Source organism: Pseudophryne corroboree, chromosome 1 (assembly GCF_028390025.1).
Source record: "Pseudophryne corroboree isolate aPseCor3 chromosome 1, aPseCor3.hap2, whole genome shotgun sequence".
NCBI classification, from domain to species: domain Eukaryota; kingdom Metazoa; phylum Chordata; class Amphibia; order Anura; family Myobatrachidae; genus Pseudophryne; species Pseudophryne corroboree.
The window spans coordinates 64,991,702-65,016,314 of NC_086444.1; the positions used below are offsets into that span (position 1 = coordinate 64,991,702).

The following is a 24,613-nucleotide window of genomic DNA, read 5'->3' on the forward strand; positions in this document are numbered from 1 at the left end:
AAACGGGTTCAGTGTGAAAGGTACCAAAATGGTAATGAAACGGTAATATACTGGTTACAACATGCGATGTGAAGGGGGTTTAACTGCTCAGACCCGTTTTAAGAACCGTTTAAAGAACCGCTTCAAAAGCAGGTTTTGCGATGTGAAAGCAGCATAATTAACACTGCCTGTAACATCTTTCCTGCATTCGGTACATAATAAGTGCTAACAGTCGTCAGCACAGCATGATTGCCAGATGGAGAGAAGAATCATCTTTAGTTAAAAAAAAACAAACAAACAAACACAAGTGTAATAAACAAATAGCAGTTTATTGAGAATTAGTAATCTGTTAGAACACAAGTCACTTTCTACTTTACAAGTCAACAAATAAAGACACTACAACTGATGCAGTATATAAAAAGGTAAACCACGTAATGCAATCAGGTATGTTGTGGTACTAACATCTAGATAAAAAGCATACATATCCCCTCTGATGAATATGTCATACCATTGTGACTAATTTATATATATATATATACATACAAGGTCGTCAGTTGATGACGAGACCCATGATATGGTGTATGTAGGGTTTTCTTGTGTAAAACTAGTACAGGTTAAGACAAATAGGCAACTTAAAAAAAAAAACCTGGTATATACAATAAAAATCAGTTTGCAAAAGAAGAGATTGGCAATTCTATTTTAATACAAATTTGCATGGTTCTGGAGTTTACAATTGCATAAATGTTTTGTTTTTGCTCGCAAAGTCATATTAAAAAAGCATGTAGTATAATGGCTAGTTTTGGCCCCGCCCCTTTTTCAGTTAGTCCCTTTACCCGTGTCAATCATCAGTGGAGCAGGGTATCTAGAGAAAGACACTTTCTCTAAAGCCGACAACCTATTAAAGCTATAGTGACGACACAAGAGTAGAGCAAGAAACCAATGAATAATACAGCCCAAAAAAATAAAATAAAATTGTGTTTAGTCGCCAGGGGCAATTCAATAATTTAGGGTATTTTGGGGTTGCCAAATTAAAAAATGAAAGGAGCGTTTTCAAATTGGCTCTAGTTCTTGAGATAATGGATACCCTTAATAGGAAACGTAGCTATATTGGAATCTACCAGAACATTTTAGAAGGTGAAAAGTAAATATTGTACTTGTTTACTCTATGTTTATTCTAAAATATCCCCCCCCACCCCACATCCGTATATAAGTGACTGTACACCTAATCAGCAGTCGGTTGAGGGGTGTGGTATGAGTTGCAGCGGCCGGGTCCCCAGCAGCCAGCATACCGGCGCCAAGATCCCAACCGCCAATTGCCGACAGCGGGGTGAGCGTAAATGAGCCCCTTGCGGGCTCGCTGTGCTCGCCACACTGCGGGCACGGTGGTGCAACGCTATCTATTCTCCCTCCAGGGTTGTCGTGGACGCCCAAGAGGGAGAAAAGGCGTCGGTATACCGGCTGTCGGGATTCTGGTGCCGGTATACTGTGTGCCGGGATCCCAACAACCGGTATACTGAATACCACCCCAGTTGAGCTGTTGGTGTTGTCTATTGTGTTTTTCTTACGCCTCGTCCATGGAGCTCAAAAATTAAGTGTTAATCTAAAAAAAAAAAGGACATCATATTCGGAATCAGTAACTGTTATCCCAAATCCGCTCTAATAAGATTGGCAATAAAATGCGTATTGATCAGCGTAGTTTAATAGAATAGATGGGAGCCGAAGCAAGGAACATTTTATTTCCCAAAATCACATCAGGTTATATCCTCATATGCTCCATAAAATCTTGCCTTATGCACTTACCATTTTCAGTCATTTTGTTACATTTTTTTTTTTTTTACTTCATCATAAATAACGGGGGTGGAAAAAAACAAACAAAAAAAAAAAACTCCAAAGATCTGGTATCCCAACTTTTATTTAAAGTGCACCAGTAGCCCCCACACAGCCGGGCTGGACAAATACTAATAAAAACACATCTTACAAGGCCTTCGTAAAGTCACTGAAGTCCGAAGCAGAAGACGCACAAGACCTCATGCCTCAGCAACGTTACTATATTTATAGGCTACATTCTGAAATATTGGCTACGATACACCAAATGGCGCCCATCTCGTATACAGATAACGGGCAACACAAGATATTCGTTCCATCGCGGTCAGCCACTTCAACCCGATTTTTGCGACAGCTCCTACACGTGAACACTCTACAGGTGAGTTGAAAAAGTTTCAAGAGAAAAAACAGGTATCGAGCCAGCTTTATTACCCTTTAAGACAGAGCATACAGGTCCAAAACAATCAATTTAGTGTATTAATAGCTTTCTTATCTACAACGGTTATTTGATTTTATTTATACACAAAAGTCCACGGCTGCAGAAAAGCCGTTTAGGCATAATAAAGTGGGTAGCACAAAAACGGTAAAATAAAACTTGCGTTGTCACAGTAAGAGGCCACTGGAGCAAGAGCTACGGCACAAACACTGAAAGGGTTAAAAAGAGAACAAGGACGGGTTTTGGCATGAACAAAAAAAAAAAAAAAGGTGGGAGTGGCTAATTCTAACACTAGCCAAACTGAAATCTTTAATTCTATGAAATAGACTATACATTTTGGCTGCAGAACTAAACTCCTGTAACGACATACTGTCAGCCGCTGAGCCCAGTTGATATATAACGTACAAATCGATCGCATTAGTGCGCGTACAGGTAAATGTGTAGAAAATGCTGTGACCGCAATGCCATCAGGTGTTGTTTCTCAGGGTGTAATTCAGACCTGATCGTTAGGCTGCGTTTTCTCACAGCCTGCGATCAGATCTGAACTGCGCATGCACCGCAATGCACAGGCGCGATGGACCGCAGGAACGGGGATCGCCAATCAGCTACAGAATGGTGCGAAATTTCCAAACGCCAGGGCTATCGCAATGAGATTGATAGGAAGAGTGCGGATGTGGGTGGCAACTGACAGTTTTCAAGGAGTGTCCGGGAAAACGCAGGAGGGACCAGGCGTTTGGAGCGAGGTATTCAGTCGTCAGCTTCGGCCCTGATTATCGCAGCGATTAAGTTCTGGGCTGAGCACAAACTGCACAAACTAATGTTTGTGCAGTTCTGCTACAAATGCTATCGCACACCTGCACACACTCCATACCTTCCCCATGTAGGCAGCGACTAACTGATCGCAGGGATGCCAACAGGTCTGAATTACCCCCTATATCTATACTGTACAACTACAATTAGGGGCAAATTCAAATAAGCGCTACGGCAGCCACAGAAGTAGCGAACAAATAAGGCAGGAAGAAAAACATTGCCCTTTGGGCTGCAGGTAATACCGGTGTGTTACCCTTCCCGAACAACCCATGTAGCATTAAAGTGTGGCTCACTGAATCTACCCCTTAGAATATGATTGGTTGTTGGACACTTTCTACAGACAATCCCCTGACAGTTTACACTGTGTAATTTCTAGCCAAGCGCCTTCTGCAGGATATAAAGGCTGCAGCTTGCCACTAACAAGTATTTCATGCACAAGGCATCTGTCTCATCTCTTTACAATTGTGTTTGAGACACTTAGAACACAAAATAAAGGACTAACAGGCAATGCGTCACGTTCGACACGTTCCATCCCAAGAAGTGATTTGAATGAGACCAGATAAAACACTTTTCTTCGGTTATGGGGGGGGGGAGAAACGTAAATATATTTTTTTTTCATTTAGCAAAAGATAACAGGGCGACACATTTTAATTTAACCCGGACTTGGAGTAAGCAGGAGAAAAAGCTATGTGCATAAATTTATATATATCTATTTATATATATTTTCATGATTACAAAGATGACTGCGCTTTTCAGTCCTCAATCTTGACAATGTAACGGATACATTTGTGATGGGATCCTACTGGGGGCTGTCAGTCCAGAGGTTGGGGGTCCGCAATAGGCATAGTGTGAAGGACTTCATCCAACAGCTGAAGAGCGCGGTGTAAGTGGATTTCAATCCAGCAGGGGGTCTCCTTTATACTCTGTCTTGGGTAATCAGGGCCCCAACCCTTCACGAAACTCATCCGCAGGATGCATAATCTACGGAGGTCATCAACGCCAATCCCCGCCGCAGCCGAAAGACCTGGGGAGGAACACAAGCTTGGTCAGCTGCTTCGTGTGCAAAACAAGTGCACTTTTTGGTTATAAAAGTCAAATCAGCACAAGTAGACATAAAACCCACATATATAACTGCAAAGAAAACAAATTCTGCTGGTTCAACAACAACTGAGAACCTACTGTAAATTTACAAACAATCTACAATCTAAATTTCTCTGACGTCCTAAGTGGATGCTGGGACTCAGTAAGGACCATGGGGAATAGCGGCTCCGCAGGAGACTGGGCACAACTAAAGAAAGCTTTAGGACTACCTGGTGTGCACTGGCTCCTCCCACTATGACCCTCCTCCAGACCTCAGTTAGAATCTTGTGCCCGGCTGAGCTGGATGCACACTAGGGGCTCTCCTGAGCTCCTAGAAAGAAAGTATATTTTAGGTTTTTTATTTTACAGTGACATCTGCTGGCAACAGACTCACTGCAGCGAGGGACTAAGGGGAGAAGAAGCGAACCTACCTAACTGGTGGTAGCTTGGGCTTCTTAGGCTACTGGACACCATTAGCTCCAGAGGGATCGACCACAGGACCCGACCTCGATGTTCGGTCCCGGAGCCGCGCCGCCGGCCCCCTTACAGAGCCAGAAGCAAGAAGTGTTCCGGAAAATCGGCGGCAGAAGACTTCTGTTTTCAACAAGGTAGCGCACAGCACTGCAGCTGTGCGCCATTGCTCCTCATGCACACCTCACCTTCCGGTCACTGATGGGTGCAGGGCGCTGGGGGGGGGGGCGCCCTGAGGGCAATATAATACACCTTGGCTGGCAAATCTACACCATATATAGTCAGGAAGGCTATATAGGTGTAAAAATACCCCTGCCAGAATTCCAGAAAAAGCGGGAAAAGTCCGCCGGAAAAGGGGCGGGGCTATCTCCCTCAGCACACTGGCGCCATTTTTTCTTCACAGTGCAGCTGGAAGACAGCTCCCCAGGCTCTCCCCTGTAGTTTTCAGGCTCAAAGGGTTAAAAACAGAGGGGGGGCACTAAATTTAGGCGCAATATGTGTATACAAGCAGCTATTGGGGGAAAAATCACTCAGTTATAGTGTTAATCCCTGCATTATATAGCTCTCTGGTGTGTGCTGGCATACTCTCTCTCTGTCTCCCCAAAGGACTTTGTGGGGTCCTGTCCTCAGTCAGAGCATTCCCTGTGTGTGTGCGGTGTGTCGGTACGCTTGTGTCGACATGTTGGATGAGGAAGGTTACGTGGAGGCGGAGCAGAGGCCGATAAATGGGATGTCGCCCCCTGTGGGGCCGACACCAGAGTGGATAGATAGGTGGAAGGTATTAACCGACAATGTCAACTCCTTACATAAAAGGCTGGATGACGTAACAGCTGTGGGATAGCCGGCTTCTCAGCCCGCGCCTGCCCAGGCGTCTCAAAGGCCATCAGGGGCTCAAAAAACGCCCGTTACCTCAGATGGCAGACACAGATGTCGACACGGAGTCTGACTCCAGTGTCGACGAGGTTGAGACATATACACAATCCACTAGGAACATCCGTTGCATGATCTCGGCAATGAAAAATGTGTTACACATTCTGACATGAACCCAAGTACCACATAAAAGGGGTTTTATGTTTGGGGAGAAAAAGCAGCCAGTGTTTTGTTCCCCCATCAGATGAGTGAATGAAGTGTGTAAAGAGCGTGGGTTCCCCCGATAAGAAACTGGTAATTTCTAAAAAGTTACTGCTGGCGTACCCTTTCCCGCCAGAGGATAGGTCACGTTGGGAGATATCCCCTAGGGTGGATAAGGCGCTCACACGTTTGTCAAAAAAGGTGGCACTGCCGTCTTGGGATACGGCCACTTTGAAGGAGCCTGCTGATAAAAAGCAGGAGGCTATCCTGAAGTCTGTATATACACACTCAGGTACTATACTGAGACCTGCAATTGCCTCAGCATAAATAGTGCTGCTGCAGCGTGGTCTGATACCCTGTCAGATAATATTAATGCCCTAGACAGGGATATTATTTTGCTAACATAGAGCATATTAAAGACGTCGTCTTATATATGAGGGATGCACAGAGGGATATTTGCCGGCTGGCATCCAGAATTAATGCAATGTCCATTCTGCCAGGAGGGTATTAGAGACCCGGCAGTGGACAGGTGATGCTGCCTTTAAAAGGAACATGGAGATTCAGCCTTATAAGGGTGAGGAATTGTTTGGGGATGGTCTCTGGGAAGAAAAATTTTTACCTCAGGTTTCCTCACAGCCTAAGAAAGCACCGTATTTTCAGGTACAGTCCTTTCGGCTTCAGAAAAGCAAGCGGGTCAAAGGCGCTTCCTTTCTGCACAGAGACAAGGGAAGAAGGAAAAAGCTGCACCAGACAGCCAGTTCCCAGGATCAAAAATCTTCCCCCGCTTCCTCTGAGTCCACCGCATGACGCTGGGGCTCCACAGGTGGAGACAGGTGCGGTGGGGGCGCGTCTCGGGAACTTCAGGGACCAGTGGGCTTGCCCACAGGTGGATCCCTAGGTTCTGCAAGTAGTATCACAGGGATATAAGCTGGAATTCGAGGCGACTCCCCCTCGCCGTTACCTCACATCAGCCTTGCCTGCTGCCCTCGGAGAAAGGGAGGTAGTACTGGCGGCAATTCACAAGCTGTACTTCCAGCAGGTGAAATCAAGGTACCCCTCCTTCAACAGGGCCGGGGTTACTATTCCAAAATGTTTGTGGTACCGAAACCAGACGGTTCGGTGAGACCCATTCTAAAATTGAAATCCTTGAACACTTATATACGAAGGTTCAAGTTCAAAATGGAATCGCTCAGGGCGATTATTGCAAGCCTGGAGAATTTCATGGTATCACTGGACATCAAGGATGCTTACCTGCATGTCCCTATTTACCCTCCTCACCAGGAGTACCTCAAAATTGTGGTACAGGATTGTCATTACCAATTCCAGACGTTGCCGTTGGTCTGTCCCCGGCACCGAGGGTATTTACCAAGGTAATGGCCGAAATAATTATCCCGTACTTGGACGATCTCCTTATAAAGGCGAGGTCCAGGGAGCAGTTGTTCGTCGGAGTAGCACTATCTCGGGAAGTGCTACAACAGCACGGCTGGATTCTGAATATTCCAAAGTCGCAGCTGGTTCCTACGACGCATCTACTGTTCCTGGGTATGGTTCTGGACACAGAACAGGATAAAAAGGGTTTCTCCCGGAGGAGAAGTCCAAGGAGTTGTAGTCTCTAGACAGAGACCTCCTAATACAAATACAGGTGTCGGTGCATCAATGCACGCGAGTCCTGGGAAAGATGGTAGCTTCTTACGAAGAAATTCCATTCACCAGGTCCCATGCAAGGATCTTCCAGTGGGATCTGTTGGACAAGTGGTCCGGGTCGCATCTTCAGATGCATCGGCGGATAACCCTGTCTCCAAGGGCCAGGGTGTCGCTGTTGTGGTGGCTGCAGAGTGCTCATCTTCTAGAGGGCCGCAGATTCGGCATACAGGACTGGGTCCTGGTGACCACGGATGCCAGCCTTCGAGGCTGGGGGGCAGTCACACAGGGAAGAAACTTCCAAGGACTATGGACAAGTCAGGAGACTTCCCTACACAAAAATATTCTGGAACTAAGGGCCATTTACAATGCCCTAAGTCAGGTTAGACCCCTGCTTCAACACCGGCCGGTGCTGATCCAGTCAGACAACATCACGGCGGTCGCTCATGTAAACCGACAGGGCGGCACAAGCAGCAGGATGGCGATGGCAGAAGCCACAAGGATTCTCCGATGGGCGGAAAATCATGTGTTAGCACTGTCAGCAGTGTTCATTCCCGGAGTGGACAACTGGGAAGCAGACTTTCTTAGCAGACACGACCTCCACCCGGGAGAGTGGGGACTTCATCCAGAAGTCTTCCAAATGATTGTACACCGTTGGGAAAGGCCACAGGTGGACATGATGGCGTCCCGCCTCAACAAAAAGCTAAAAAGATATTGCGCCAGGTCAAGGGACCCTCAGGCGATAGCTGTGGACGCTCTGATAACACCGTGGGTGTACCAGTCGGTGTATGTGTTCCCTTCTCTGCCTCTCATACCCAGGGTAATGAGAATAATAAGAAGGAGAGGAGTAAGAACTATACTCATTGTTCCGGATTGGCCAAGAGGAGCTTGGTACCCAGAACTCCAAGAAATGATCTCAGAGGACCCATGGCCTCTGCCGCTCAGACAGGACCTGCTGCAGCAGGGGGCCTGTCTGTTCCAAGACGTACCGCGGCTGCGTTTGACGGCATGGCGGTTGAACGCCGGATCCTGAAGGAAAAGGGCATTCCGGAGGAAGTTATCCCTACGCTAATTAAAGCTAGGAAAGAAGTGAATGCAAACCATTATCACCGCATATGGCGGAAACATGTTGCGTGCTGTGAGGCCAGGAAGGCCCCAACGGAGGAATTTCAGCTAGGTCGATTTCTGCTCTTCCTACAGTCAGGGGTGACTATGGGCCTAAAATTGGGTTCCATTAAGGTCCAGATTTCGGCTCTATCGATTTTCTTCCAAAATAGAACTGACTTCACTGCCTGAAGTTCAGACTTTTGTTAAGGGAGTGCTGCATAGTCAGCCCCCGTTTGTGCCTCCAGTGGCACCGTGGGATCTCAACGTGGTGTTGGATTTCCTGAAGTCGCATTGGGTTGAGCCACTTAAATCTGTGGAGCTAAAATACCTCACGTGGAAAGTGGTCATGCTGTTGGCCTTGGCGTTGGCCAGGCGTGTATCAGAGTTAGCGGCTTTATCATGCAAAAGCCCTTATCTAATTTTTTTATATGGATAGGGCGGAATTGAGGACTCGTTCCCAATTCCTTCCTAAGGTGGTATCAGTTTTTCATGTGAACCAACCTATTGTGGTGCCTGCGGCTACTTGGGACTTGGAGGATTCCAAGTTACTGGACGTAGTCAGGGCCCTGAAAAATATATGTTTCCAGGACGGCTGGAGTCAGGAAAACTGACTCGCTATTTATCCTGTATGCACCCAACAAGCTGGGTGCTCCTGCTTCTAAGCAGACTATTGCTCGCTGGATCTGTAGCACGATTCAACTTGCACATTCTGCGGCTGGACTGCCGCACCCTAAATCTGTAAAAGCCCATTCCACGAGGAAAGTGGGCTCTTCTTGGGCGGCTGCCCGAGGGGTCTCGGCTTTACAAATTTGCCGAGCTGTTACTTGGTCGGGTTCAAACACTTTTGCAAGAGTCTACAAATTTGATACCCTGGCTGAGGAGGACCTAGAGTTTGCTCATTCGGTGCTGCAGAGTCATCCGCACTCTCCCGCCCGTTTGGGAGCTTTGGTATAATCCCCATGGTCCTTACGGAGTCCCCAGCATCCACTTAGGACGTCAGAGAAAATAAGATTTTACTCACCGGTAAATCTATTTCTCTGACGTCCTAGTGGATGCTGGGAACTCCGAAAGTACCATGGGGAATAGCGGCTCCGCAGGAGACTGGGCACAAAAGTAAAAGCTTTAGGACTACCCGGTGTGCACTGGCTCCTCCCCCTATGACCCTCCTCCAAGCCTCAGTTAGATTTTTGTGCCCGAACGAGAAGGGTGCACACTAGGTGGCTCTCCTGAGCTGCTTAGTGAAAAAAGTTTAAGTATAGGTTTTTTATTTTCAGTGAGTCCTGCTGGCAACAGGTTCACTGCACCGAGGGACTAAGGGGAGAAGAAGCGAACTCACCTGCGTGCAGAGTGGATTGGGCTTCTTAGGCTACTGGACATTAGCTCCAGAGGGACGATCACAGGCCCAGCCATGGATGGGTCCCAGAGCCGCGCCGCCGGCCCCCTTACAGAGCCAGAAGACAGAAGAGGTCCGGGAAATCGGCGGCAGAAGACGTCCTGTCTTCAATAAGGTAGCGCACAGCACCGCAGCTGTGCGCCATTGCTCTCAGCACACTTCACACTCCGGTCACTGAGGGTGCAGGGCGCTGGGGGGGGGGCGCCCTGAGACGCAATAAAAACACCTTAGATGGCGAAAAATACATCACATATAGCTCCTGGGCTATATGGATGCATTTAACCCCTGCCAGTTTTTCCTTAAAAAAGCGGGAGAAAGGCCGCCGAGAAGGGGGCGGAGCCTATCTCCTCAGCACACAAGCGCCATTTTCCCTCACAGCTCCGCTGGAAGGACGTCTCCCTGACTCTCCCCTGCAGTCCTGCACTACAGAAACAGGGTAAAACAAGAGAGGGGGGGCACTAATTTGGCAGATTAATCAATATAGCAGCTATATAAGGGAAAAACACTTATATAAGGTTATCCCTGTATATATATATATAGCGCTCTGGTGTGTGCTGGCAAACTCTCCCTGTCTCCCCAAAGGGCTAGTGGGGTCCTGTCCTCTATCAGAGCATTCCCTGTGTGTGTGATGTGTGTCGGTACGTTGTGTCGACATGTATGAGGAGGAAAATGGTATGGAGGCGGAGCAATTGCCTGTAATAGTGATGTCACCCCCTAGGGAGTCGACACCTGACTGGATGGTCTTATGGAAGGAATTACGTGATAGCGTCAGCACTTTACAAAAGACTGTTGACGACATGAGACAGCCGGCAAATCAGTTATTACCTGTCCAGGCGTCTCAAACACCGTCAGGGGCTCTAAAGCGCCCGTTACCTCAGATGGTCGACACAGACCCAGACACGGACACTGACTCCAGTGACGACGGTGAGGAAACAAACGTATTCTCCAGTAGGGCCACACGTTACATGATCACGGCAATGAAGGAGGTTTTGAACATTTCTGATACTACAAGTACCACAAAAAAGGGTATTATGTGGGGTGTGAAAAAACTACCCGTAGTTTTTCCTGAATCAGATGAATTAAATGAGGTGTGTGATGAAGCGTGGGTTTCCCCCGATAAAAAACTGCTAATTTCTAAAAAATTATTGGCATTATACCCTTTCCCGCCAGAGGTTAGGGCGCGTTGGGAAACACCCCCTAGGGTAGATAAGGCGCTCACACGCTTATCAAAACAAGTGGCGTTACAGTCTCCTGATACGGCCGCCCTCAAGGAGCCAGCTGATAGGAAGCTGGAAAATATCCTAAAAAGTATATACACACATACTGGTATTATACTGCGACCAGCAATCGCCTCAGCCTGGATGTGCAGTGCTGGGGTGGCTTGGTCGGATTCCCTGACTGAAAATATTGATACCCTGGACAGGGACAGTATATTATTGACTATAGAGCATTTAAAGGATGCATTTCTATATATGCGAGATGCACAGAGGGATATTTGCACTATGGCATCAAGAGTAAGTGCGCTGTCCGTTTCTGCCAGAAGAGGGTTATGGACGCGACAGTGGTCAGGTGATGCGGATTCCAAACGGCATATGGAAGTATTGCCGTATAAAGGGGAGGAGTTATTTGGGGTCGGTCTATCGGACCTGGTGGCCACGGCAACGGCTGGGAAATCCACCTTTTTACCCCAGGTCACCTCTCAGCAGAAAAAGACACCGTCTTTTCAGGATCAGTCCTTTCGTCCCCATAAAGGCAAGCGGGCAAAAGGCCACTCATATCTGCCCCGGGGCAGAGGAAGGGGAAAAAGACTGCAGCAGGCAGCCTCTTCCCAGGAACAGAAGCCCTCCCCCGCTTCTGCCAAGTCCTCAGCATGACAATGGGGCCTTACAAGCGGACTCAGGCACGGTGGGGGCCCGTCTCAAGAATTTCAGCGCACAGTGGGCTCACTCGCAAGTGGACCCCTGGATCCTGCAGGTAGTATCTCAGGGGTACAAATTGGAATTCGAGACGTCTCCCCCTCGCCGGTTCCTGAAGTCTGCTTTACCAACGTCTCCCTCCGACAGGGAGGCGGTATTGGAAGCCATTCACAAGCTGTATTCCCAGCAGGTGATAATCAAGGTACCCCTCCTACAACAGGGAAAGGGGTATTATTCCACGCGGTTTGTGGTACCGAAGCCGGACGGCTCGGTGAGACCTATTTTAAATCTGAAATCCTTGAACACTTACATACAAAGGTTCAAATTCAAGATGGAGTCACTCAGAGCAGTGATAGCGAACCTGGAAGAAGGGGACTATATGGTGTCTCTGGACATCAAGGATGCTTACCTCCATGTCCCAATTTTCCCTTCTCACCAAGGGTACCTCAGGTTTGTGGTACAGAACCGTCACTATCAGTTTCAGACGCTGCCGTTTGGATTGTCCACGGCACCCCGGGTCTTTACCAAGGTAATGGCCGAAATGATGATTCTTCTTCGAAGAAAAGGCGTCTTAATTATCCCTTACTTGGACGATCTCCTGATAAGGGCAAGGTCCAGGGAACAGTTAGAGGTCGGAGTAGCACTATCTCAAGTAGTACTACGACAGCACGGGTGGATTCTAAATATTCCAAAATCGCAGCTGATTCAGACGACACGTCTGCTGTTCCTAGGGATGATTCTGGACACAGTCCAGAAAAAGGTGTTTCTCCCGGAGGAGAAAGCCAGGGAGTTATCCGAGCTAGTCAGGAACCTCCTAAAACCAGGCCAAGTGTCAGTGCATCAATGCACAAGGGTCCTGGGAAAAATGGTGGCTTCTTACGAAGCGATTCCATTCGGCAGATTCCACGCAAGAACTTTTCAGTGGGATCTGCTGGACAAATGGTCCGGATCGCATCTTCAGATGCATCAGCGGATAACCCTGTCTCCAAGGACAAGGGTGTCTCTCCTGTGGTGGTTGCAGAGTGCTCATCTTCTAGAGGGCCACAGATTCGGCATTCAGGACTGGGTCCTGGTGACCACGGATGCCAGCCTGAGAGGCTGGGGAGCAGTCACACAGGGAAGAAATTTCCAGGGCTTGTGGTCAAGCATGGAAACGTCATTTCACATAAATATCCTGGAACTAAGGGCCATTTACAATGCCCTAAGTCAAGCAAGGCCTCTGCTTCAGGGTCAGCCGGTGTTGATCCAGTCGGACAACATCACGGCAGTCGCCCACGTAAACAGACAGGGCGGCACAAGAAGCAGGAGGGCAATGGCAGAAGTTGCAAGGATTCTTCGCTGGGCGGAAAATCATGTGATAGCACTGTCAGCAGTGTTCATTCCGGGAGTGGACAACTGGGAAGCAGACTTCCTCAGCAGACACGACCTCCACCCGGGGGAGTGGGGACTTCACCCAGAAGTCTTCCACATGATTGTGAACCGTTGGGAAAAACCAAAAGGTGGACATGATGGCGTCCCGCCTCAACAAAAAACTAGACAAACATTGCGCCAGGTCAAGGGACCCTCAGGCAATAGCTGTGGACGCTCTGGTAACACCGTGGGTGTACCAGTCAGTGTATGTGTTCCCTCCTCTGCCTCTCATACCCAAGGTACTGAGAATCACAAGAAGGAGAGGAGTAAGGACTATACTCGTGGCTCCGGATTGGCCAAGAAGGACTTGGTACCCGGAACTTCAAGAGATGCTCACGGAGGACCCGTGGCCTCTACCTCTAAGAAAGGACCTGCTCCAGCAGGGACCCTGTCTGTTCCAAGACTTACCGCGGCTGCGTTTGACGGCATGGCGGTTGAACGCCGGATCCTGAAGGAAAAAGGCATTCTGGATGAAGTCATCCCTACCCTGATCAAAGCCAGGAAGGATGTAACCGTGCAACATTATCACCGTATTTGGCGTAAATATGTTGCGTGGTGTGAGGCCAGGAAGGCCCCTACAGAGGAATTTCAACTGGGTCGTTTCCTGCATTTCCTGCAAACAGGACTGCCTATGGGCCTAAAATTAGGGTCCATTAAGGTTCAAATTTCGGCCCTGTCGATTTTCTTCCAGAAAGAACTAGCTTCAGTTCCTGAAGTTCAGACGTTTGTCAAGGGGGTACTGCATATACAGCCTCCTTTTGTGCCTCCAGTGGCACCTTGGGATCTCAATGTAGTTTTGGGGTTCCTAAAATCACATTGGTTTGAACCACTCACCACTGTGGACTTAAAATATCTCACATGGAAAGTGGTAATGCTGTTAGCCCTGGCTTCAGCCAGGCGTGTCTCAGAATTGGCGGCTTTATCCTATAAAAGCCCTTACCTAATTTTTCATACGGATAGGGCAGAATTGAGGACTCGTCCTCAATTTCTCCCTAAGGTGGTTTCAGCGTTTCACTTAAACCAGCCTATTGTGGTACCTGCGGCTACTAGGGACTTGGAGGACTCCAAGTTGCTGGACGTAGTCAGGGCCCTGAAAATATATGTTTCCAGGACGGCTGGAGTCAGAAAATCTGACTCGCTGTTTATCCTGTATGCACCCAACAAGCTGGGTGCTCCTGCTTCTAAGCAGACTATTGCTCGTTGGATTTGTAGTACAATTCAGCTTGCACATTCTGTGGCAGGCCTGCCACAGCCAAAATCTGTAAAAGCCCATTCCACAAGGAAGGTGGGCTCATCTTGGGCGGCTGCCCGAGGGGTCTCGGCTTTACAACTTTGCCGAGCAGCTACTTGGTCAGGGGCAAACACGTTTGCTAAATTCTACAAATTTGATACCCTGGCTGAGGAGGACCTGGAGTTCTCTAATTCGGTGCTGCAGAGTCATCCGCACTCTCCCGCCCGTTTGGGAGCTTTGGTATAATCCCCATGGTCCTTTCGGAGTTCCCAGCATCCACTAGGACGTCAGAGAAAATAAGAATTTACTTACCGATAATTCTATTTCTCATAGTCCGTAGTGGATGCTGGGCGCCCATCCCAAGTGCGGATTGTCTGCAATACTTGTACATAGTTATTGTTACAAAAATCGGGTTATTATTGTTGTGAGCCATCTTTTCAGAGGCTCCTCTGTTATCATGCTGTTAACTGGGTTCAGATCACAAGTTGTACGGTGTGATTGGTGTGGCTGGTATGAGTCTTACCCGGGATTCAAAATCCTTCCTTATTGTGTACGCTCGTCCGGGCACAGTATCCTAACTGAGGCTTGGAGGAGGGTCATAGGGGGAGGAGCCAGTGCACACCAGGTAGTCCTAAAGCTTTTACTTTTGTGCCCAGTCTCCTGCGGAGCCGCTATTCCCCATGGTCCTTTCGGAGTTCCCAGCATCCACTACGGACTATGAGAAATAGAATTATCGGTAAGTAAATTCTTATTTTCTCGTAGTCCGTAGTGGATGCTGGGCGCCCATCCCAAGTGCGGATTGTCTGCAATACTTGTATATAGTTATTGCCTAACTAAAGCGTTATTGTTGAGCCATCTGTTGAGAGGCTCAGTTATATTTCATACTGTTAACAGGGTATAGTATCACGAGTTATACGGTGTGATTCGTGTGGCTGGTATGAGTCTTACCCGGGATTCAAAATCCTTCCTTATTGTGTCAGCTCTTCCGGGCACAGTATCCTAACTGAGGTCTGGAGGAGGGTCATAGTGGGAGGAGCCAGTGCACACCAGGTAGTCCTTAAGCTTTCTTTAGTTGTGCCCAGTCTCCTGCGGAGCCGCTATTCCCCATGGTCCTCACGGAGTCCCAGCATACACTACGGACTACGAGAAATAGATTTACCGGTGAGTAAAATCTTATTAAAAGCCATAAACTGTAAATAAAAGATATTGTCAGAGCTTTGGTAAGAAAAAAAAAAAAGGTTAAGTTAAAAAACCCAAATTTGACTGACAAAACGAGAGGGGATTAACATTCTCATACATTCATTACTACCACTCCCAGATACCCACAAATGTAATCTACAGGTCCACCAGTTGTTCGGTCATTAAAACACTTTTAACGGCATGTGTATTTTGTATATTAAAGAAAATAATAAGATTTTATTTACCGGTAAATCTATTTCTCGTAGTCCGTAGTGGATGCTGGGGACTCCGTAAGGACCATGGGGATAGACGGGCTCCGCAGGAGACATGGGCACTTTAAGAAAGAATTTAGGTTCTGGTGTGCACTGGCTCCTCCCTCTATGCCCCTCCTCCAGACCTCAGTTAGAGAAACTGTGCCCAGAAGAGCTGACAGTACAAGGAAAGGATTTTGGTAATCCAGGGCAAGATTCATACCAGCCACACCAATCACACCGTATAACATGTGAAAACAACCAGTTAACAGTATGACAAACGACAGAGCATCAGGTCAAACCCAGATGCAACCATAACATAACCCTTATTGAAGCAATAACTATATACAAGTATTGCAGAAGAAGTCCGCACTAGGGACGGGCGCCCAGCATCCACTACGGACTACGAGAAATAGATTTACCGGTAAGTAAAATCTTATTTTCTCTAACGTCCTAGTGGATGCTGGGGACTCCGTAAGGACCATGGGGATTATACCAAAGCTCCCAAACGGGCGGGAGAGTGCGGATGACTCTGCAGCACCGATTGAGCAAACAAGAGGTCCACCTCAGCCAGGGTATCAAACTTGTAGAACTTTGCAAAAGTGTTTGAACCTGACCAAGTAGCCGCTAGGCAAAGTTGTAATGCCGAGACCCCTTGGGCAGCCGCCCAAGAAGAGCCCACCTTCCTAGTGGAATGGGCCTTAACTGATTTTGGCAGCGGCAATCCAGCCGCAGAATGAGCCAGCTGAATCGTGTTACAGATCCAGCGAGCAATAGTTTGCTTTGAAGCAGGAGCACCAATCTTGTTGGATGCATACAGGATAAACAACGACTCTGTTTTCCTGACCCTAGCCGTTCTGGCTACATAAACCGTCAAAGCCCTGACCACATCGAGCAACTCGGAATCCTCCAAGTCAGGAGTAGCCACAGGCACCACAATAGGTTGGTTTATATGAAAAGATGAAACCACTTTCGGCAGAAATTGTGGACGGGTCCGCAATTCTGCCCTATCCACATGGAAAACCAGATAGGGGCTTTTATGTGACAAAGCCGCCAACTCTGACACACGCCTAGCCGAAGCCAAGGCTAACAGCATGACCACCTTCCACGTGAGATATTTCAACTCCACCGTTTTAAGTGGTTCAAACCAGTGGGATTTCAGGAAACTCAACACCACGTTAAGATCCCAAGGTGCCACTGGAGGCACAAAAGCGGGCTGAATATGCAGCACTCCCTTTACAAACGTCTGAACTTCAGGTAGAGAAGCCAACTCCTTTTGAAAGAAAATGGACAGGGCCGAAATCTGGACCTTAATGGAACCCAATTTTAGGCCCAAATTCACTCCGGACTGTAGGAAGTGAAGGAAACGGCCCAGCTGGAATTCCTCCGTAGGAGCATTCCTGGCCTCACACCAAGCAACATATTTTCGCCATATATGGCGATAATGTTGAGCTGTCACGTCCTTCCTAGCCTTTATCAGCGTAGGAATGACCTCATCCGGAATGCCTTTCTCTGCTAGGATCCGGCGTTCAACCGCCATGTTGTCAAACGCAGCCGCGGTAAGTCTTGGAACAGACAGGGCCCCTGTTGCAACAGGTCCTGTCTTAGAGGAAGAAGCCACGGGTCCTCTGTGAGCATTTCTTGCAGATCTGGATACCAAGTTCTTCGTGGCCAATCTGGAACAATGAGGATTGTTCTCACTCCTCTTTTTCTTATTATCCTCAGCACCTTGGGTATGAGGAGGAAGAGGAGGAAATACATAGACCGACTGGAACACCCACGGTGTCACCAGGGCGTCCACAGCTATCGCCTGAGGGTCTCTTGACCTGGCGCAATACCTCTGTAGCTTTTTGTTGAGGCGGGATGCCATCATGTCCACCTGTGGCAGTTCCCACAGACTTGTAATTTGTGCGAAGACTTCCTGATGAAGTCCCCACTCTCCCGGGTGGAGGTCGTGTCTGCTGAGGAAGTCTACTTCCCAGTTGTCCACTCCCTAGATGAACACTGCTGACAGTGCGCTTACGTGATTCTCCGCCCAGCGAAGAATTCTGGTGGCTTCCGCCATCGCCACCCTGCTCCTTGTGCCGCCTTGTCGGTTTACATGAGCCACTGCGGTGATGTTGTCTGACTGAATCAGAACCGGTTCGTCGCGAAGCAGGGTCTCCGCTTGACGTAGGGCGTTGTATATGGCCCTTAGTTCCAGGATGTTGATGTGAAGGCAAGTCTCCTGACTTGACCACAGACCTTGGAAATTTCTTCCCTGTGTGACTGCTCCCCAACCTCGGAGGCTTGCGTCCGTGGTCACCAGGACCCAGTCCTGAATGCCGAATCTGCGGCCCTCGAGAAGGTGAGCGCTCTGCAGCCACCACAGGAGTGACACCCTGGCCCTGGGGGATAGGGTGCTCAACCGATGCATCTGAAGATGTGATCCGGACCACTTGTCCAGTAAGTCCCATTGAATGGTCCTCGCATGGAACCTGCCGAAGGGAATGGCCTCGTATGATGCCACCATCTTTCCCAGGACTCGAGTGCAGTGATGCACTGACACCTGTTTTGGTTTTAATAGGTTCCTGACCAGTGTCATGAGTTCCTGAGCTTTCGCTATTGGGAGATAAACCTTTTTCTGGTCTGTGTCTAGAATCATGCCCAGGAAGGGCAGACGAGTCGTAGGAACCAACTGCGACTTTGGAATATTCAGAATCCAGCCGTGTTGGCGTAACACTTCCAGAGAAAGTGTGACGCTGTTCAGCAACTGCTCTCTTGATCTCGCTTCTATGAGGAGATCGTCCAAGTACGGGATAATGGTGACCCATTGCTTCCGCAGGAGTACCATCATTTACGCCATTACCTTGGTAAATATTCTCGGTGCCGTGGAGAGACCAAACGGCAACGTCTGAAATTGGTAATGACAATCCTGTACCACAAATCTGAGGTACGCCTGATGCGGTGGATAAATGGGGACATGAAGGTATGCATCCTTTATGTCCAGAGACACCATAAAATCCCCCCTTCCAGGCTTGCGATGACCGCTCTCAGCGATTCCATCTTGAACTTGAACCTTTTCAGGTATATGTTCAGGGATTTTAAATTCAATATGGGTCTGACCGAACCGTCCGGTTTCGGGACTACAAACATGGTCGAATAATAACCCTTTCCTTGTTGAAGGAGGGGAACCTTGACCACCACCTGTTGAAGATACAATTTGTGAATTGCAGTTAACACTATTTCCCTCTCGTGAGGGGAAACTGGTAGGGCAGATTTGAGGTATCAGGGAGGGGGCCATCTCTTCGAATTCCAGCTGGTATCCCTGAGACACAATCTGTATAGCCCAGGGATCCAACTGGGAGTGAACCCACTTGCGGCTGAAATTCCGAAGACGTGCCCCCACCGGGCCTAGCTCCGCCTGTGGAGCCCCAGCGTCATGCGGTGGATTTAGTAGAGGCCGGGGAGGACTTCTGTTCCTGGGAACTAGCTGTGTTGTGCAGCTTCTTTCCTCTGCCCCTGCCTCTGGCAAGAAAGGACGCACCTCGGACTTTGTTTCTTTGTGACCGAAAGGACTGCATTTGATAATACGGTGCCCTCTTAGGCTGTGAGGAAATAAATGGCAAAAATTTTACTTTCCAGCTGTAGCTGTGGAGACCAGGTCCGAGAGACCCTCCCCAAACAATTCCTCACCTTTGTAAGGTAAAACCTCCATATGCCGTTTTGAGTCGGCATCACCTGTCCATTGCAGAGTCCACAGGACCCGTCTGGCAGAAATCGACATAGCATTTATTCTAGAACCCAGTAGACTAATGTCTCTTTGAGCATCTCATATATAGGGCAGCGTCTTTAATATGCCCCAGGGTCAACAATATAGTATCCTTATCTAAGGTATCAATCTCCTCAGATAAGGTATCTGTCCATGCTGCTACAGCACTACACACCCAGGCCGACGCGAACGCCGGCCTCAGTAAGGTACCTGAATGTGTATAAATGGACTTCAGGGTACCCTCCTGTTTTCTATCCGCAGCATCTTTGAGGGTAGCCGTATCCTGTGACGGCAGGGCTACCTTCTTGGACAAGCGTGTTAAAGCCTTGTCCACTCTAGGGGAGGATTCCCAGCGTAACCTGTCCGTTGGCGGGAAAGGATACGCCATAAGAATCCTTTTGGATATCTGCAGTTTTTTATCTTGAGATTCCCAAGCCTTTTCACATAACTCATTCAGCTCGTGTGAGGGGGGAAAGGTTACCTCCGGCTTCTTTTCCCCATACATATGTACCCTCTTGTCAGGGACTGGGGTTTCCTCTGTGATGTACAACACATCCTTAATTGCTATAATCATATAACGGATGGATTTAGCCAATTTTGGCTGTAACTTTGCATCATCGTAATCGACACTGGAGTCAGAATCCATGTTGGTATCCGTGTCAACAATTTGGGATAGTGGGCGCTTCTGAGACCCTGACGGCCTCTGCGACATAGGATCAGGCATGGGCAGGAACCCTGACTGTCCTAAGGCTTCAGCTTTTCATTTAAAACCTTCCACATATCCATCCAATCAGGTGTCGGTGCCGTCGGCAGAGACACCACATTCATTTGCTCCCGCTCTGCTTCCACATAGCCTTCCTCATCAGACATGTCGACACAAGCGTACCGACACACCACACACACAGGGAATGCCCTTTTTGAAGACAGTTCCCCCACAAGGCCCTTTGGAGAGACAGAGAGAGAGAGTATGCCAGCACACACCCCAGCGCTATAACCCAGGAATAACACAGTAAGTTAATGTTAACCCAGTAGCTGCTGTATATTGTGTTTTTGCGCCTAATTTATGTGCCCCCCCCCTCTCTTTTTACCCTCTTCTACCGTGAATCTGCAGGGGAGAGCCTGGGGAGCTTCTTCTCAGCGGAGCTGTGGAGAAAAAATGGCGCTGGTGAGTGCTGAGGGAGAAGCCCCGCCCCCTCGACGGCAGGCTTCTGTCCCGCTCAATTATGCATTTTCTTGGCGGAGGCTCATACATATATACAGTGCCCAACTGTATATATGTGTACTTTTGCCTAAAGAGGTCCATATGCTGCCCAGGGCGCCCCCCCCTGCGCCCTGCACCCTTACAGTGACCGGAGTATGTGAGGTGTGTGGGAGCAATGGCGCACAGCTGCAGTGCTGTGCGTTACCTCAGTGAAGAACGGAGTCTTCTGCCGCCGATTTCGAAGTCTTCTTGCTTCTCATACTCACCCGGCTTCTGTCTTCCGTCTCTGCGAGGGGGACGGCGGCGCGGCTCTGGGATCGGACGGCGAGGGTGAGATCCTGCGTACGATCCCTCTGGAGCTAATGGTGTCCAGTAGCCTAAGAAGCAGGACCTAGCTTCAGAGAGTAGGGCTGCTTCTCTCCCCTCTGTCCCACGATGCAGGGAGTCTGTTGCCAGCAGAGCTCCCTGAAAATAAAAAACCTAACAAAATACTTTCTCACAGCAAGCTCAGGAGAGCTCACTGAACAGCACCCAGCTCGTCTGGGCACAGTCTCAAACTGAGGTCTGGAGGAGGGACATAGAGGGAGGAGCCAGAGCACACCAGAATCTAAATTCTTCTTAAAGTGCCCATGTCTCCTGCGGAGCCCGTCTATTCCCCATGGTCCTTACGGAGTCCCCAGCATCCACTAGGACGTTAATGAAATATAATTTTTTTTCAAAAGAAGCAAAATCTAAAAAAAAAAAAAAAAAAAGGCACTTTCAGTAAAATTCTGGGAAGACACTTACTGATAGCTGGTGCAATTCCACCAACAGATCCCGGACCAGGTATGTTTCCAGCTACTGCTGCCGCTTGTGCTGCAGCGGCTGCTTGCGCCGTGGCCGCTTGCTGCTGCATTTGTCGGTGACATTGACGTAAATCAAATACCTTGAGCAAGGAGAAAGGAGGATGTTAGCACATTCTGTAGACAAACAAAGGATATCACACCAGAACCTGCAGTACAAAGGCTAGCCATGCTTCTATAGTCATCAAATTGTACATATATGTTACCTAGGAGAATGCAAGCTAATCACTCAGATAGCCTGACCCCGTACACTTCAGAGGGGCTCAAGAGAGATGATCTTTGCTTCTTTATAAGCATTTATATATATCAGCGCTCAGCGTGAAAGGAAGACATCCTATTGTCTATATATATATATATATATATATATATATATATCCTATATCCTATTGTGTAGATTATTTATAGCTTGTAGCAAATATGCAGCATTTTGTGTGTGCAAAAGTTCTAATGGATCTTTTCTGTTGTATCATGCACAGTTCACCTTTTGTAAACACATTGTCCATGCATAGGCATATAGCCGTAAAATAGTTAATTTCTCAACAATGCAACTGGGTGTGAAATATGCAATTAAGGGATACATTTACTAAGCAGTGATAAGAGTGGAGAAGTGAGCCAGTGGAGACATTTCCCCATCAACCAATCAGCACTGAAGTATCATCTAAAATTTGCATACTATAAAATGATACAGAGCTGCTGATTGGTTGATGGGGAAATTTCTCCACTGGCTCACTTCTCCACTCTTATCACTGGTTAGTAAATGTACCCCTAAATACTATAAACCAATCCGTGATTGGCTTTAATCACTGTAGAGCAACTAGACAATGAAATGAAGCAGCCGGCATGTTTACTGATGATTTGTCACATACCGCACTTAAATGTAATATTCATAAATGAGAACGAGCAACACCTGGCCAGGGACACAAGCGGGTGACAGTGGGAATATTAGCAGGGTCTCCAAAAATTGTGTAAGTGGAGCGATGCAATTCTGAAAGATGTCTGCAGAATGCTGTCGGAAATGTCAGCACTTCTAATGTTCATTCTAGCACCCTGCACCTTTCAAAATCCGTGCAGTTCCTCTTTCCTGCCTGGGGGGTTGCTCTCTGCTGTGGTGCTTCTCAGCACACGCTGATCTGTTACTCAGTGCTGTGATACAGATGTGTGCGTGCGGAGAAGAACCAGAGCAGAGAGTAACACCCCAGGCAGGAAAGAGGGAACTGCACAGGATTTGAAAGGTGCAGGGTGCTAGAATGAATACTAACTTCGTAGACACCATCACCATGCATTGTCGCTCTCACCCCATAGCCTGACTATAATTCTCTGGCATGTCTGCAGCCAAGCATGCCAGCCGCACATGTCAGAGAATTGAATTCCCACCAAAGCATCAACAATAGTGTAAGGGGATATCTACAGTCAATTTAAGAGGAGTAGATACTTTTGTTAGTATGCTATTTCTTGTTCATCCACTAGGGGTCACTGGAGTACTCTTGGGGATATGGACGGCTTCCGCAGGAACAGGGCACTGAATATTTAAAGTTAGTAACACTCCTCCCCTCCATATTCCCAGAGTACCTCAGTGTTTTTTCTGTGCTCGTCGGAGCACCAGAGCTGGTGTGGGGCTCCCACACTTAGTGAATATTTTTTTTTTTTTTTACGACTTAAGCACATCCCTTCCCAGTTTATACTAAAAACGTGGGTCCGGGATAGTGCCGCTGCGCAAAGGCAGCGCATTGCGTGTCGGTCCTCACAAAGAGCACCCTCGCGGCCACACGCAGCCCACTGACTGCTGCAAGAGCTGGACGGAGCTTACAGAAAGAAGCCCCGTCACAGCCCTCCCTACAGGAAACAAGGTAGGCTGGGGGGACGGGGCGGTCAGCGCAGGCTGCCGCCCCGCTGTGTGGGGAAAGTGTTCTAACAGCGCGCTGTACGGGGCTCGGGACCGCCCGCACCCGCCGCTACCACAGGCCGCCCGCCCAGCCGCTACATCCGCGCTGTACGGGGCTCAGACCCGCCGCACCAGCCGCTCACACAGGCCGCCCGCCGCTCACACTAGCGCCGCTTCGACCACGGCCACACTTCAACGATGGCCGCATATATCGCGTGCTCCGCCTCCCTGCAATGTACCAGGGGTCCCGCTTCCCGGCACCCGCTCCCCGCTGACACACAGCGCTGCACGGAGCTCAGAGGTAGAGGGGAGAGGCAGCGCTGCGGCGAAGGTAGATTGGGCTGCCATATTGTTTATACTGCATAAGTTATATTAATAGGCTATTAAGTCTATATTCTATCCACAGTGGTGCAGGTTATGAAGCATGTATTGCACCTACATTGTGTTTATAACTGTAAACTTGGCATGGTGGCCTTTTTTAACATGTTTCCTGTTTGTGATTTCAGAACGTTCCTGTCCTACATCTCTACTCCACCGGAAGGGGTGTTAGTGGGAATGTTTGGATCAGGTTTCATATAGTACTGGCCACGTGCATTGCACTTCGGCCATATATACATTTTACACACCTTAAGTAACTATTTACTGAGTCGTGCAGGTGTCTGTCTGGGTATATTGTATTGTCTGTCTGCATAGGGCACCAGAGGAAAAAGTAGTATGTTTTGTCGGTTTCCTTTCCGGAAGCCGGTTTCATCCCCGGACACTCCATGGTCTATGTTAGCAAATGTAATAGCTGGGTTGAAATCAGAATTGGCCGCCGCTTGAGCGGGAAGCGGCAAGATGGGAGTCTCGGGTAAGACCGCCAGAATTACCGGAGGGCTCTCAGCCTTTGCAGAGGTCCAAGTCCACTTTGGATACAAGGGATAAATTTAATTTGTCTTATAATTTACCAGTTTCTGCTAGTTGCAGTCTGAAGATTCTATGCTCGTCCTCACTGCGCAAAATAAGGGTGAGGAGCGCGAATTAGACTAGCAGTCAGATACTGCAGGTTTTGACAGCATAAGTATTGATAAAGGCCAGTGTGTTAGTCTCTGAAGTTTACAGAGACTAAGGAGCCTCTGATATCTGATAAAGTCATATT

General features: G+C 48.4%; 1 protein-coding gene across 4 annotated transcripts in view; it reads right to left on the minus strand.

The window, feature by feature from the left end:
* Window positions 1–289: 289 nt before the first annotated feature.
* SMAD4 (SMAD family member 4) overlaps window positions 290–24,613 on the minus strand; it is a 96,008-nt gene continuing 71,684 nt past the window's right edge. For all 4 annotated transcript variants that reach the window (XM_063960132.1, XM_063960105.1, XM_063960122.1 and 1 more), the window contains 2 exons: window positions 21,538–21,676; window positions 290–4,073 (listed from right to left, as the gene is read on the minus strand). In XM_063960132.1, coding sequence (XP_063816202.1) covers window positions 3,862–4,073; window positions 21,538–21,676 — 351 coding nt within the window. In that variant the 3' untranslated portion in view covers window positions 290–3,861. The remainder of the gene's footprint in view (window positions 4,074–21,537; window positions 21,677–24,613) is intronic.